Source organism: Adelges cooleyi, unplaced genomic scaffold (assembly GCF_023614345.1).
Source record: "Adelges cooleyi isolate 19-005CV unplaced genomic scaffold, UGA_ACOO_1.1 ACOO_flye_CR_arks_rails_tigmint_CR_PRNA_21, whole genome shotgun sequence".
NCBI lineage: Eukaryota > Metazoa > Arthropoda > Insecta > Hemiptera > Adelgidae > Adelges > Adelges cooleyi.
In genome coordinates this window covers 12994152-13010721 of record NW_026095871.1, presented here as the reverse complement: position 1 = coordinate 13010721, position 16570 = coordinate 12994152, and the positions used below count along the sequence as shown (strand labels likewise).

At 31.6% G+C, this 16570-nt stretch overlaps 2 protein-coding genes across 2 annotated transcripts; one reads left to right on the top strand and one right to left on the bottom strand.

The window, feature by feature from the left end:
* Positions 1-423: 423 nt before the first annotated feature.
* On the bottom strand, positions 424-5731 carry LOC126834989 (mannosyl-oligosaccharide glucosidase-like). Its single transcript, XM_050567251.1, has 5 exons — positions 5705-5731; positions 5349-5582; positions 4918-5133; positions 4324-4605; positions 424-1437 (listed from the first exon to the last, which is right to left on the bottom strand). Exons 1-5 carry the CDS (start codon positions 5729-5731, stop codon positions 424-426), a joined length of 1773 nt encoding a protein of 590 aa, XP_050423208.1.
* Positions 5732-6721: 990 nt separating this feature from the next.
* On the top strand, positions 6722-13500 carry LOC126834999 (putative uncharacterized protein DDB_G0282499). The gene is made up of 2 exons (XM_050567265.1): positions 6722-6844; positions 11996-13500. The coding sequence occupies exon 2, from the start codon at positions 12136-12138 to the stop codon at positions 13303-13305; it is 1170 nt and encodes a 389-aa protein (XP_050423222.1). The 5' UTR covers positions 6722-6844; positions 11996-12135; the 3' UTR covers positions 13306-13500.
* Positions 13501-16570: the final 3070 nt, after the last annotated feature.

Sequence of the window (16570 nt, the reverse complement as noted above, 5' to 3'; positions counted from 1 at the left end):
GAAGAACGTTATTAAAACGGTTTCCTATATTTATTATTTTTTTCATTGGCGAAAAGCCCATTTTAGTTAGTTAAAGTTACAAAAATTAAACTTATAAACTAATAACTTATAAGTAACATAAATTTATGAACTTAATTTCATTTTAAAATTAACACATCTGACTTGATTTGGTTTTGTTTTGTTTTTTGTTTTCAAATATGATAAAATATGAAACGATAGTGAATTTGAAGGACAACAAAATAAAATAAATAAAACCAGGGGCCTAAATTTCTCTAAAAAAAGTGGGTGTTGCCTAAGCACTAAACACATTAGTAAGTCTTATCTCCTTATCGTGTAATACACAAATAGGTTGCTAATTTCAAAACTAAGGATGCTAAGCCACCCAAGCTGCCTCCAAATTGTCCGTTTGAAAAACTTACCTAGTTAGTAAACTTTGGCCATTATAAACACGACTAACGCGGCCCAGTCGGTAAAAGATTTAGCTCCGGCTCCTTTGTAAACTGGACGGTTATTTTTATTTTTTTTACACCTGTTATCATCGGCTACCTGACAAAACCCGTCCAGGTCTTCAACGTAACGCTCCCAAATGTAACCGGTTTTGCGCCATTCGGCAAACACACAATTGATAAAATCTTTCCTTAACTTTTTGTACAGCCGACCAGCCCTGTTCCGCGTGGCCGTGTTCAGACCTACGCGATTTTCCGTGTAAAATATATCGTTACCCTTTCCCAAGTAGTATTTCAAAGCCCTCAACGTCAAATACTGAATGTTAATCCAAATCGTGTCCCTGGACAATGAATTTTCGCGCTTCGGATTGTCCACACTGAATATGTTTTGATGTTTCAGACCACAACCGGCGGTCGACAAATCGTTATCGATCTCATCGAAAATGCCGTTCAACTTTTCTTCGGACGGCACGATTTTCATCAGCAACGGGAACAGCCTGTCGTAACCGTAGCTGTATATGTCTATATGTTTCCATTTGTCCTGGTCCACTTCGCCGGGGGGCGAACCGAAATCCGTGTACACCTTACTGACTTCGCTCCAGTGCGCGTGGTCTAATTTGGAAACTAATTTTTCACGAAATGCCCTATACTTCTCCACTTCCACCGGGTCCAATAACAAGTACTTGCCCAATCTGTACATGACCTGGGCACCGTGCGCCATATAGCAGTACTTGCGCAAATGCTTATTGCGTCCTTCCCATCTGTAAGTTTTCCCTGTATAGCTGGTGTCGTTGACGTACGAATACCAAGCCCGCAGTCGAGGCCACATTTTCCGCAGTAGGTTTTGTCGTTTGATTTTCGGCTCGGTTTTTTGTAACTCGTCCAAAATCGATTCCATGGTCAGCAAAAGAGCCGGAGTGTCGGAAGGCTTTGAAAATTTTATCCCGTCGGAATCGGTTGCTTCCCTCACTATCGCCTCGCTTCCCAATATCTAAAAAAATCAAACCAACATTACAATATATTTTTTTACTTCAACGCCCTTTAGTAGTAACTTGTGGTTTTGTGTTGGCTAACTGGCAGTCTTGCTGTTGTGAGTTAAAAATAAAGTATTATTGCACCATCAGAACTAGACTTAAAGAAAATATTATCAGAAGTTTAGATTTGGAATCTAGATACTCTCCGAGGATACAGGTACAGATGCCCAACAATTTCCAGTAGGAGCTTTTTTTCTAATTCAAAAAATTACTCTACTCATTAACTCCTCTGGTATTCTCAACTCTAAAACAATACATGGAGTAAAAAAAATCCAAGTATGATGTGTATCAGAAAAATGACTTTAGTAAAACTTCCTATGAAAATAATCTGTGGCGAATGCATGGCATTGTGCGCACAACTCGCGGAATCTTGCTGTCGTAGTCGCCTTAAAACGCGGTTAAAAGCTTAACTCGTGTAATTACCGTATCACTCTACCATATGATCAAAGTCACGAGACTCGCACACTTAAATATGACAATCGCAAATACCGACCGCCGTCCACTGGACACCGGCCAAGCAACCTTTTTCCAGCATCCTCACAAATCCGTCCATAGTTCGTATACACATTACCTATGAAATTATATTGGTATTCTGCCTATTTAGCACTGCTCTTTATATAAATAAACAATGAATGAGTCCTGATAGTTTCCAGTGAATTCCAATATTTCAATTCTGCTTGGGAAAAATTAGGATTCAAGGCAACTCCATGGCACGCGACGGTGGACTGCGGGGTGCAGGGGTGTCGAGCTGGTACCACAGATAGGAGCACAAAATATTGAGCAAACGAAGAGAAGCGCAAAGTTTGACCTAATATTAACATATTATTTGAAATTTTCCTTTTGACAAAAGTGCGACTGTTGCTTGACCTAGCCGTGATGTTACGTATCACCAGCACGTGTCTGGGGCTTTTCTTAAAAGGATAGTGCTCTATAGGCAGTCTGCAAGGCCTTCATTCTCAGACAACAGCATCCCACACAGACTGTTTATAAAAAAAAAATTATATAATTTTAAGTTCAATTATATGTTATTTTTATCCAACTTATAATTTTTTTTTTGTTTGTAATCGAGGGCTAAAATTTTGAAAATTCAAAATGACGTATTTTAGTACAGCAACTTAAAAAAAATAATTCTGGCATAAAAAAAACAGTTGAGTTACCGGTTTTAAGGGGAAAGAAAAAGGGTATTTACTAATCGGCATATACCAAAATAAAGATTAATTAAATAATCAAAACTATCAAGAAAACATAATTTTTATGTCAAACAATTTTCTATTTATTCTAAATTTATTTTTTGATTATTTTATTTTTAGCTTTGATGTGGAACTGAGACTGTATTTACAATGATGGTTTTTATTAATTTTTTGTATCTGGAGTCTGGACCCACGATATCTTAAACCTCTAAACAGATTTATTCACGAAGCAACTCTATGTAGTGATGGGAAACATTCGAATAGTTTGGATTCGAATATTCGGGAATCGAATCTTAATAAGGATTCGAATCCTTCGAATATTCAAATAGTAATAATAATAATTTACAAATAGTTTTTTTTTTCAACTATTCGAATATTCGAAAAAGTATTGGAATATTCGAATATTCGAATCTTTAAAAATTAGGTACGCGAATCCGAATATTCGAATCCTTCGAATATTCGATTCCAAATTACAACACTATTCTATAGATCATAAATCGTACTTAAAAGATACTTTATTAGGCCAAACATTTTTAAAAATTACTATTTCCCCTTCAAAATCGAGAAAAACACCCAAACAATTTACATAATTTTTAACTTAAAATTATGTTGCTCTATATTTTTTTTTTAAATAATGAATTAATTCTAAATTTGAATGGAATATTTTTTGAACATAGTACTACCGATAAACATTGATAAACCAAAAAAAAAAATTATAAACCCTTTCCTTTAGAAGGGATAGAAATGTTTTCTTTATTTCACTTTTTCAAGCAAAGTTTTAAGGATTTAGGTCTGAAAATTAGTTCAAAGGTAGATCCAGAACGGAACTATAACGTATACAATTTTCTCAAAAACCCGTAGTTAATCTTTATTTTATTAAGAAAAAACTCAAAAATGGGAAAAATTACACTGATCGTAATCAATTTCCAGGTTGATGTGTTAGTGAATCAACAGTGAACAGGTAATGAAAATATTTTCATTATATTATTATTTGCGATTTATGAGTAACTATAGCAATACATTTCCTATGCAACCTAACCTCCCTCACTTACTACTACACTTATTTACGTAAAATAATTTCTTATTGTGCTGATTTATACTGTGCTTGGCTTGGACCTATACTGGTTTGAACTTACGATTCACAGATTCGCGTCAAAGCGTTTATTTAAAAATGTTTTTATGACATTCAATTATAATAATTCCTGTAGACTTATGACCTTTTGTCCCCATTAAGTCCCGACACCACTGTGTTGGCTTTTTGTTAACTCTACTACTTTTTTTTATAACAGCCTTTATTGGATAATATGATGGCTGAGCAATTACATAATATTATTTAAACAATAGTTGCAAGCACATTACAATAGGTAAATACTATGTACATAAAGATATCTAAAAACAGAGTAATATAGAAAAAGACAAAATGTATAATTAATTGTAGACAAAAAACAAATAGATAGAAAAGAGAAAGAAAGAAAGCTTTATTTAGGGTGGATTTGAAGAAATAAAGAGCATCGAGGGATAAAAGATTAAATTGGGGATAATTAGAGTGATTCAAGGAGACTTTGGCAGAAGAATTGGCTATTTCACTACACCTAATCCCAGCGTGACCTGGAACCCAGTTAGTCTAATACTTAAATAAATATTTTTTAATACCTGTATGGCAGGCATCCATCCATGAGCGTTCATTGAATCAAGCCAGGAACTGACAATTTCTAGTGCCAAATCTGGATCCCATTTAGCTAGCAAAGCGCAATGATTGCTTTCACTCCAAAAGAACCCTTGTTGAAATTGAGCTCTATTAGGAACGGAAATAATTAATCCATATCTCCAATAGTGTTTCTCTTTTTCATTTTCATAGCGTACTTCGATATTTCCGTACATATAACCTAAGCTACTAGCCATCTGACTGAATGCCGATCGAGCAAACTCAATATGCTCCTGAGAATATTTATTTAACTTAAATATATGATCAAATTTTTCACGAAATTGTGTGCTGTATGCTGAAGCATTTCTTGTAAACGTCTGTTGAGTTAGTAAAGAACTGAATATACTTTTTTGTTTATAAACAATATCAAAAGAAGCCGTTTGAGAACATAACGTAATTTGGACAGCAACAAGATTTTTTAATTCAGCTGTACGAATACCTTCATGCCAATACATTTTTTTATTATTATGTTCAACTACTATTGTATCATTTGTAAGGCAGTTTTTTAAGTTAGCCATTGAATCACAGCGTGTTCGACCTACGCTCACGTGCATAAAAGATTGATTGTCTTCAACGTTCTCATTATTAATGATGACAGACATTTGAAAGTCGTTTAAGCTAGGAGTTAGCCCCTCAATAATTGCTACAGCAGGTGACCCCGGAACATTTTTCATTACTTCTAGCTCGTACTCATATTTTGAAAGAGTATCAATGCTATCGCCTGGATCAATTATTGTGTACCATACAAATGATATGTTCTAAAAAAGTTTTAATTTTATAAAACCATTTAAATAACCTGTTAAACATACTTTTTAAAATATAATTAAATTCTTACTTTTTTTGTTTCCTTATTATTAGCGTAAGTAATTCTGACAGTCCAATCTTGTTTATTATTTTCTTCGGGTCTTAAAAATGTAGTATTTATACTATAATCTACTTCTTTAGTATTTTCTTCGTTTAACTCCTGTATTACTTGAAATCCATAATTACGTGCATTGTGCTCAACATATCCGTATTTAATGGTTTCTCTTTTTTCACAATTATATCGTATTGCATCTAATCCTTTAATAAGTACTTCCTCATTTTTATACCACATTAGACCCGCACTGACAGATCCTTGATCCTTCGGTTCTTTAGTCCTTAAACCCAGATATTGACCGGGTCTCAGAGTACCCCATAACACATCAGTTGAATCGTTTTTTAATAACTGTAAAAAGTATGTATATGGTATTGGTATAAAATATTTTACGATACGCAATAAAAGGAGAAAAAAAATATAAACAACTTATCTGAATTTTATTTAATGTATTGTAAATGTTATGTACATACCTTTGGTCCCAAAAACGGAGTATTCATAGGGGTATGGGTTGAGTATTCTAAATTAGCAAAAAAAAAAAGAGTAATCGCGATCAACATGTAGCAAGTATGACACAATAATTTCCACAAATCAGACCTTAAATTTAACTTTTCAATTAAGTTTTCTAAAACCATTTTTTTTAGGCTACTAAATAACTAAATAATATGTACTTCTTATAAAGTTGAAAAAGTTACGCACTACGCACTAAACAATATACGCCATAAAATCAATATCTCGGCGGACCCTCATTGGCCCCGCCATCTGTGGCAGTGCTGAGAAACGAGGTATTCTGCCCTCGAATTTACACTGTATATTATCTGTCATGCCGCGGCGAAACACGAGTATCGTGAAAATGTCAACACTGTAAACGAACTTTATCGATTATATATATATTTATAGGTTAGGTTCTTAACAACCCGCTTGTTCGTTTCTGGCCAGTACACGCCTGTTATAACTTTTCACGGCAATTAACATGCACATAGCGGAAAACTGAAAAGGAAAAAAATATTATGCTACATAATTATCACAGTTATCCTTACTCTGTCTTATATTCCTATTTCAGCCTTTTTCTTTTAATTTTTTTTTATATTCTGTGCCCCACACTCACTTTATGTTGTATTTACTCATTAGTCTAAAGTAACAAATATCACTTTTACTAGTACCTAGTTTTGAAATGCTTTGGAACAATTAAATAGTATGAAAATACAACACCTAACTGGCAACTGCCAACATTCAAAGGGTTATAATACTAGTATAATATTCCGGGACCTATTATAACAGTGGTTTATCATACGCCGTTAGATATCCAGTTATCTTATTCGTGATAAAACAGCATTGCCTTACAGTGTCACCACCATAGTATGTAGGATGACAAATGTATAAAACAATAGAAATAATATGGTTGGCTACACTATGGAGAACTTAAAATTTGCACGTAGTCCTCAGAAAAGCGCTTACCAAACTCAGTTCAATAGTACACGCCCTACAGACTAAGTCGTTCGTGGACATTTTGTTGGACAGATTATTCCATTTTTATGAGTTTCGCGTACAATCCCCTTCCTCCTAAGAGCAATTTTGGAATCGTGAATGAGAAATTACTTACCAAAATTTAAGTAAGTACAAAAATTATATTATAATGTACCTAGTGTTTGAAAATATACCATTAAAAAAAACTATCGTTGCATGATCACCAGGGACGGCGCCAAGAAGGGGCGAGGGTGGGCGGTCGCCCCCTCATAACAAATTATTGCCCTTCTCTCGCCCCCCCCCCAGATATTTTGCTAAATAGTATAATTTTAAATATTTGATTATTATTCCTAAAACCCAGATTTTGAATTACTATATTTTTATACATACAAATTTAGTTATTACGAAAATTGTGAAAACAATTGTTATTTGATTTAAACCTTTTATTGTATACAAATTTAGTTATTAGTTATGACATTGATTTGATAATGAATGGTTTAATAGAATGTAGGTATAACACGATAACTATAATCTCCACTGACTGGTTGTTGGGCGTTTTATAAGCCTTCATTTTTACTTCGACTTTCATAGAGTACAATAAGAACTAATTGATGGCCGACAGGTAAAAATAACGTTTATTTAAAAAAGTTGCCTTAATTAAATTGTGCACTAGTATATATTGTCCCTTAATATGAAATAAATTCATATTTTATATTTTATACTATTTCACTGATAAATATTAAAGTCATTCACTGATAAATCATTATAATTGTTTTTTATTGACAGAAGTAAGTAAAATTATTGTGGTTGCCCCTCCAAAAAATTCACTTGACCTTTCCCGCCCCCCTAGAAAAAAAATTCTGGCGCCGTGCCTGAATCAAGGTATTAAAACATATAATTTATAATAAATAATTTAATAAACATAAATATATAACATTAAATAATTAAATTACCATCAATTTTAAGGTTTTGTCCTATAACAGACCTACAACATCTCAGGACTTTGTTTCGATTTCTGTGGTCTGGGTGTCTCGGATTCCATATGGGTTCTTGTAGGTATACAGCAGCAGCAATTTGTTCTGACAGAACCGACGATGATACCATTTTAACAGCGATTAATCGCCGAAAATCAAACAATTTAAGCTAAGGCCCCACTGACCGCGTGTAGCGTTTTAAGATTTTAGCTACACGCGCGAGAATCACTGAAAAAACAAAATTGTTTGATTTTCGGCGATTAATCGCTGTTAAAATGGTATCATCGTCGGTTCTGTCAGAACAAATTGCTGCTGCTGTATACCTACAAGAACCCATATGGAATCCTGATGAATCATGATGATCACATGAATGAAATTAATGAACAATTAATGTCATTTTCGATAATTACAAGTAATAATTATTCCCTCCTGTCCTGGTTTAAATCTTATCTCTCATCCAGGATGTAGTAGATAAAAATTCTGGATTGCAATTCAGAAGTTACCCAAAAACACATCTGGTGTTGTTCCTTATCCCCTTTACTGTTCGCCTTGTTCGTGAATGGAGTTAGGAATGCCTTTCAACGTTGTCACTTCTTAGTTTTTGCTGACGATATCAAACTTTTAATGCAAGTTGATTCTGAGGCAGGCTGACTCTGCCTTCAGAATGAACTTAATAATCTGGTTAAATACTTTAGGGTTATCATTAAATATAAATAAATACCAGTCCATGTCTTTTACTAGACGTAGAGCTGAGAGCTCCCTTATCCTTTACCTATTCTATAGATGGAACCACTGTTAAGCGAGTGTCATTCAAGAAAGACCTGGGAATTATTTTATACTACTAATTTAGATTTCCATCCACATATTGAATATATATGCTGCAAAGCCCTGAAAACACTAGGCTTCATTAAACGTATCTCTTCCGATTTGAAGTTTTCATGTTCATTAAAATATCTTTTTTGTTCATTTGTTAGATCCATAGTAGGATTCGGATCAGTCTTATGGGACCTTACACAGCGACTAGCTCATCTCAACTTAAAAGAGTTCAGTTTAAGTACTTAAATTACGTTCCCTACTCCCTTAAGATTAACTATTACACAAATACAATAAAACTCAGTGGTTTTTTATTGCCAACCCTGATTTTTTACGGTATTTGTGAGTTCAACCATTTAGACGATGCAATGTCCCGTTATAGTTAACGTTGTAGCCTACAACTAGACTTTACAATTTATAAATATGTGCGCATTTTTATTATTCATTTTGGAAAATATTATAAATACCAAAAAAAAAGCCAGTATATTGAGGTTGGGGCATAGTGGGGACGGAGAGGTCACAGTTCTACAGATTTTATTATAACTAAAAGTGATTTTATCACTTTTAAATAAACGCTTTGATGTGAATCTGTGGATAGTATGTTCAAACCAGTTATAGCGGTTTAGAAGATATCGTGGGACCATCAATAATGTACTTAAAATTTAATATTTAGTCTTAAAGGCCCCACTGAGAGCGATTTCGCGATTTTACACGCCAGATGTCCACCAGCGATTTTGGTGGAGACACTTTAGCGTTTTTTTATGTCGCGCGTGTTCATTTCTACATTCATTTTCAAATGCATTTTAGGTTATTAACATCCGAGCTCTATTTGTATTTATTTTATTACTAGTATTAAAACATATAATTTATAATAACTAATTTAATAAACATAAATATATAACATTAAATAATTAAATTACCATCAATTTTAAGGTTTTGTCCTATAACAGACCTATAACATCTCAGGACTGTGTTTCGATTTCTGTGGTCTGGGTGTCTCGGATTCCATATGGGTTCTTGTAGGTATACAGCAGCAGCAATTTGTTCTGACAGAACCGACGATGATACCATTTTAACAGCGATTAATCGCCGAAAACCAAACAATTTTGTTTTTTCAGCGATTCTCGCGCGTGTAGCTAAAATCTTAAAACGCTACACGCGGTCAGTGGGGACACTACATATTTATTTCTATACTGTTGATAAAATCGCTAAATCGCCAACACGCTACACGCTATCGCAAAAACGCAAATCGCTCTCAGTGGGGCCTTAGCTTAAATTGTTTGATTTTCGGCGATTAATCGCTGTTAAAATGGTATCATCGTCGGTTCTGTCAGAACAAATTGCTGCTGCTGTATACCTACAAGAACCCATATGGAATCCGAGACACCCAGACCACAGAAATCGAAACACAGTCCTGAGATGTTGTAGGTCTGTTATAGGACAAAACCTTAAAATTGATGGTAATTTAATTATTTAATGCTATATATTTATGTTTATTAAATTAGTTATTATAAATTATATGTTTTAATACTAGTAATAAAATAAATAAAAATAGAGCTCGGATGTTAATGACCTAAAATGCATTTGAAAATGAATGTAGAAATGAACACGCGCGACATAAAAAAACGCTAAAGTGTCCCCACCAAAATCGCTGGTAGACATCTGGCGTGTAAAATTGCGGAATCGCTCACACGCAAATCGCTTTCAGTGGGTCCTTAGCTTAAGGGTGGATACGATAAGGGTTGTTCGTCTGTCTATAAAAATGTACAGTCCCATATAGGTACATTTTTATAGACAGACGAACAACCCTTATCGTATCCACCCTTAAGCTACCCATATATCGCAATTAACAATATAATGAAAATATTTTCATTACCTGTTGACTGTTGATTCACACACACATAACAACCTAGAAACTGACTACGACCAAAGTTTAAATTTACCCTATTTTTGGGGTTTTTCCTTAATAAAAAAAAAATTTGCCTACAGATTTTTGAGAAAATTGTATATGTTATAGTTCTATTTTAGATCTAAATCTTTAAAACTTTGCTTGAAAAAGTGAAAAAAATTCTATCCCTTCTAGGGGAAAGGGTTTATGATATTTTTTTGTTTTGTTATTGTTTATCGATAGTAATATGTTTGAAGAACAATTCATATAAATTTGGAACTTTTTTGGCTATTTTTAAAAGAGTTATAGAGCATCGTAATTTTAAGTTGAAAAATTTGTAAATTTTTGGGTGTTTTTCTCGATTATGATTTCTGATCTATAGAGTTGCTACACGAAGAAATCGGTTCAGTGGTTTACAAGATATCGAGGGTCCAGACACAAAATTTTTAAAAAACACATCATTGTAAAAACAATACCTTCTCAGCTCTGCACCAAAGCTAAAATAGGACTGCATAAGTATCCGACACCTTACAAACGACGCTCCTGATTAACAATTATTTTATCGCCAAAAATTGAGATACTTTTAAACACGTTCAAACCTAGTTTCAAAAAGTTAATGTTAATCAGCTAAAAAGTTCGTATTAAAAAATCGTATATGCAGTATCTTTTTATTTTATTTTAACAGTTTCTTGAATATTAAAACAACGTTATATAATTTATTGACTGAGTTATTAATAAAATAATCTGTATTTCGTTAATGACATAATCGAATTTTTTATTTAATACATTATGAATCTAACGAGTTAAAAAAACCTTACTCCTGCCTTCAAAAAAATCTTATATGTTTGTTTAAAATAATTGAAATTTAAAAAATCTAAAGATATAAAAAACGCTAACATTTTTTTAAGATATTATTATATCTTTTTTATATTACAATATTTCTTTAAATTCTTGTATACTTTGTTTTAATTTTGGTTACATTTATTTCTTTAACATGACAATCATATTCAGTGTTATTTTTTAATGCGTTGTTATTGTTATGATTTTTACAATCAATAATAAAGTAACATTACTAAATAAATTCAAAAAATCCGTTTTTATTTCCAACCTACTACATTAACTGTTCTATAAAATAATTAAATATTTAAATTTCATATTTACTTAACGAAATATTGGGGTTAGGTTTAAAGAACATAAAAAAAAACAATAAGTACACAAATCTCCTGTTGCGGAAAGTTTATTGAATACATTCATAGCATAAAATCAGTAAAATTGCTTAAAAATTTTAATAATTTTAATGAATTAAATTTAAGGGAGGAAATTTAAATGTAGAAAAATAGGAATAATTATTGCCAATATAAGTCTACGCGTGTAGAGAATTATTTTTGTAGCGGGTTTATTTAAATATTTAATTATTTTATAATATAAACCACAAGTGTCGCTTAAGTTTTTTTCTAGAACTGTTCTATAATCTATATAATGTAAAAAAATAACAACTAGAAATAAAATTAGTAATATTGGAAACATTTTTTTTTTTGGATAAACAAAATGTAAATTATATTTTTATTTATTAATAATATATAATAAATCATTTATATTTACAAACGATTTTTTTTTTTCAGTTTTTTGAGAATCATAATCATTTATCACGTAAAGAATTTGTAAAATCCTGTGAAGACCAGTTAACTATAAAAGAAACAAGTTGTAAATACCGATTTATCAACAAATTAAACTATATTTTGAAAGGACAAGAAAATCAATTATGGAAAATAAAAAAAAAAATATTGTCTTTACTCAACTTCCAGCGAGTTCAAATTCTGTCAAAAACACAAATATCAGTTATACATCTAGTTCACAAGAAAGTAAGTCTTTAAAAGCTATCAAGTCTCCGAGTTTGCAACGTCCTGATTTTCTAAATAACTACAATGTGACTGGAAATTCGAAGTTCGATAAACTGACATATGTTAAAAAAATTGAAAACGAATATAAAAAAATAAATTCAAATTTAAATGAAGAGGTAGTTGGTATCAAAAAGAGGAAAAATGAGTATAAGGAAAAGAGTAAACAACCTCATAATAAGCGACCCATGAAATCTAAATCAAATTCTGTCAAAAACACAAATATCAGTTATACATCTAGTTCACAAGAAAGCAAGTCTTTAAAAGCTATCAAGTCTCCGAGTTTGCAACGTCCTGATTTGCTAGATAACTACAATGTGACTGGAAATTCGAAGTTCGATAAACTGACATATGTTAAAAAAATTGAAAACGAATATAAAAAAATAAATTCAAATTTAAATGAAGAGGTAGTTGGTATCAAAAAGAGGGAAAAGGAGTATAAGGAAAAGAGTAAACAACCTCATAATAAGCGACCCATGCAATCTAAATCAAATTCTGTCAAAAACACAAATATCAGTTATACATCTAGTTCACAAGAAAGCAAGTCTTTAAAAGCTATCAAGTCTCCGAGTTTGCAACGTCCTGATTTGCTAGATAACTACAATGTGACTGGAAATTCGAAGTTCAATAAACTGACATATGTTAAAAAAATTGAAAACGAATATAAAAAAATAAATTCAAATTTTAATGAAGAGGTAGTTGGTATCAAAAAGAGGAAAAAGAAGTATAAGAAAAAGAGTAAACAACCTCATAATAAGCCACCCATGAAATCTAATTCTGAAAGTTCACCTAAAGAGAATAAACATCCTATCGCTGGTACGTCAAAAGGAGAAGAACAAATGGAACATACTCATGAGTTATCTGTAAATAAAAATACTAATTTAAACAATGATCTAAAAGAAAACGAAAAGGATGATATAAGTGAAGAGGATGCTGGTATCAAAAAGACGAAAAAGAAGCATAAGAAAAAGAGTAAACAACGTAAAAATAAGCGACTCATGAAAGCTGCATTGAAGTCAATGCCACAATTGTAATCTTATGGGTCCAATGAACGAAATAATTTTTAGTAATATTGATGACCGAAAAATAAGAAAATAGATTAAAAGGCATGTAAGTGGATCCACGCAAGCCTGATTATTTTATCAAGTTATCACTTTTTTAGCTACTGATTTAGTCTAATATTATTAGTTAATTTTAATTGTGTGTAATTTGTATGTTTTTTGCTGTATTGTGTGCATTTAATGAAATTTTTTTTATCGTCTAAACTCTAAAGAATAATACATTAATTACATGTATTATATATTGACCCGGCTTTCATTATAAATTTGCTATTATATATTTTATGCTTACAATTATATTGTATCCTAAAAAGCCTTAAATATTTTTGTAGTCATAGGTACAACACTTAGACCTAATTTTTTAATGGCTGGGGATTTAATTGTGGACAGCTAAGAGGTTGGCGGTGGTTATTGGATCTACTATCCCATTTTATCACTTATACTATAAAATATGAAATCTAACTTTTTATATCTACATTCTTGTACTATTTGCTAATGACATCGCGGACCAGTCTCTTTATTTTTGAAATGAATGGTGTTAAAAATATTATTGAACATAAAAATCCTTTTATTGGATCGTCATAGAAATCCATTTCATCCGCATAAAATATCGTCATTATGTTTTTGTAAGTGTTCCTGTCAGTTTTGTTATATAGTTGGATTTTTTGCGATGCATTAGGAGTTCTCCTAATTGTTGTGCCTATGGTTTTAATTGGAAAAAAACATGTATTATTTTATTATTCATAAAATAAATGAATGGTATTTTGTTGTAGGTACAGACTACAGATGCTTTAGTTTTCAAAAGTGTTATCATTATAAATTTAATAACAATGATTCATGTTATATTTTCTAATATTCTAATATTTTGAATTCATTTTATCTTATATCTTATAATATAATGGCTTGAAATAAAACGGTTGTATAATAAAAGCTTTATAGCGTTGATAATAGATTACTAAACTACTATTTGTGAAATAAAGGCGACATGGTTACCCATGTTCAGTAATTATTCTACTATGAAAAAGCGTTTTTTTCAATGTTTTGTACAATTGAAATCCAAACTAACCCTTATTATGTATGTATATGTATACATTTCTTCACATGGACTATGGACGTTCTCAATATCTTAGTTCAGAGGTATAAAAATTAAAATAGAAAATAATTAGCTAACAGAAGTACATAAAGCAATATATATATATATTGTTTCATATGTTTTGAATCATTATTAGATTTTCCGAAAACTTAAATTACAAAAATATACAAAAAGGAACACAATATCATCCAAAGGTACTTAAGTTAAAAGATTTAAAATCAATAATAAATTTCAAAAAACAATTTAATAAAATTCAAATTTTTTACAAATAGTAGATAAATGGAGAATGGTACAAAGTTACTTTGCAATATATTTGATAATCATTATGATATGGGAAAAAAGTTGGTACCCATATTTCGACTACCAAAAGTTTTATATGGAAACTAGCAAGTTATTAATAATTAGTGTGCAGATAAAAATTTCGAAATTGCTCTACCACACTTATTATAAAATATCAATCAATTATACGTAATAAGAGTTGAAAAGTTCAGTACTTTCTCTCCGTTTCAATAAATGTTAACGCAATTTAAATAAATCGTGGGCGTGTACTCAATAATGACTGTGACATTTTTACGTAGTTTTCAGTATTATTCAATAGGTATAACATTATTTTTATATCCATCTGTTTTCTATTTTTGGACATTTAAACATTTATCGTATTTCTCAAATACGATATTGGTACTGACTCATACTGTATTTGATTTGCTTTTTAATATGAAAATAGGTTTAAGAGGTTGCACGCGGTGTGTTTAAGGAGTTTTATATAGGCTATAAAATATAAGCAAATTATTAAACGATTTTAATCAATTTCGACAAAAAACAGACCGCAATCCCCTTAAAACGTCAAAACTGTGTATTTGCCGACAATGTTAAAACTGAATGGGGACATGGACCCTGCGCAGAAGTAGGTGGACATCGATTTTATTTATGGTGGGGTGGACGAAGAACGGAGTGAAATTATTCCAGTCACGAAGGCCAGATGAGCTCGATCGATCCACAGCTACCACTTTGTGTAAGTAGTGGTTGGTGTTCTGAAATCTGAGTCACCGTTTTGAAGTTACGGCCATTTGTTATAAATACATTTTTTACAATATTTATTTGTGAACATTTTTTTTTTAATAGCGGCATCTGCCCAATGTGCTGTACTTTGCACAAACATGTTTGTGGGGATTTGAAACACATAGGTCGCATGATCTATTAGCGTACCTACCACCGACTGTGTTGCTATCTTGAATCGATTTTTTAGGTGTATAGTTCATTTTGTTTATACTACTAAAAATATTAAGTATAATTTTTTAAATGCCAATCCGTGTTTGTAATTAAACGACGATTGTTAGTCGTTATTTTAACAGTTCACAACTGTCTTAAAAAGAGGTTCAAAAAACATAAATATATATTTAATTATCATTTATCAATAGCAGTATTCCTATAATTAGTTTTTCTATTTCTATTTGTATGTGTGAGCACTGCTCATCATCAGTGCTCACGTGTATGATACAACAATCCATTTAAAAATAATTGTTCTTCATAGTTATTGTTTATTGTAAAAAATCAATATTTTATTTCTACTGAATTCAGTTTCTTCCTAATAGTTCTTTAAAATATTCGAGTTAATGGGCTATGAAAAAACTGTCAAACAGCTGTAGGTTTGTAGGACTGCGAAATGTCTCGTCTTGGGCTATGATAAATGAAACGTTGATACTCGATAACATTTTTTTACTTTGCCTTTCGGTAAATGGGCTTTTGGAAGTTTCACCACCATACAACAAAATACTCCATTCGTAGCTTTTGGCAAAGTTTTTTTAGTGATTAGTTGTTTTTATTATGTGAAGGGTCTCATTGCCATGGCTATTCGGTGTCTTATTAGTTATTTCTGCCGAACATCTGCTGTCATTGGTTGGTGTACTTCCTAAATATTTATACTGTTGTACGTGATCAATTGTATATTGGGGTGCCTGTTCTCTTTACTCCCAATTCCCATGACTTTTGTTTTTTTTATATGGTTCTACATAAGGTATCGATTTAGCTGTCGTAGATATTATATTATATCTATGGGTTTAATCTACACATGCGGTAACCTTGGTAACTATCATAGATAAGATATTTGAATATTATGTTATCATTGGATTCTGATAAATAGTAACGAAA

Coding starts and splice junctions, on each gene's coding strand:
- LOC126834989 (XM_050567251.1), bottom strand. CDS start 5,731: ATGAATACTCCGTTTTTGGGACCAAAG. Junction 5,583..5,704: donor CTCCGTTTTTGGGACCAAAG/GTATGTACATAA, acceptor TACTTTTTACAG/TTATTAAAAAACGATTCAAC. Junction 1,438..4,323: donor GATGGATGCCTGCCATACAG/GTATTAAAAAAT, acceptor TGATTTTTTTAG/ATATTGGGAAGCGAGGCGAT.
- LOC126834999 (XM_050567265.1), top strand. CDS start 12,136: ATGGAAAATAAAAAAAAAAATATTGTCTTTACTCAACTTCCAGCGAGT.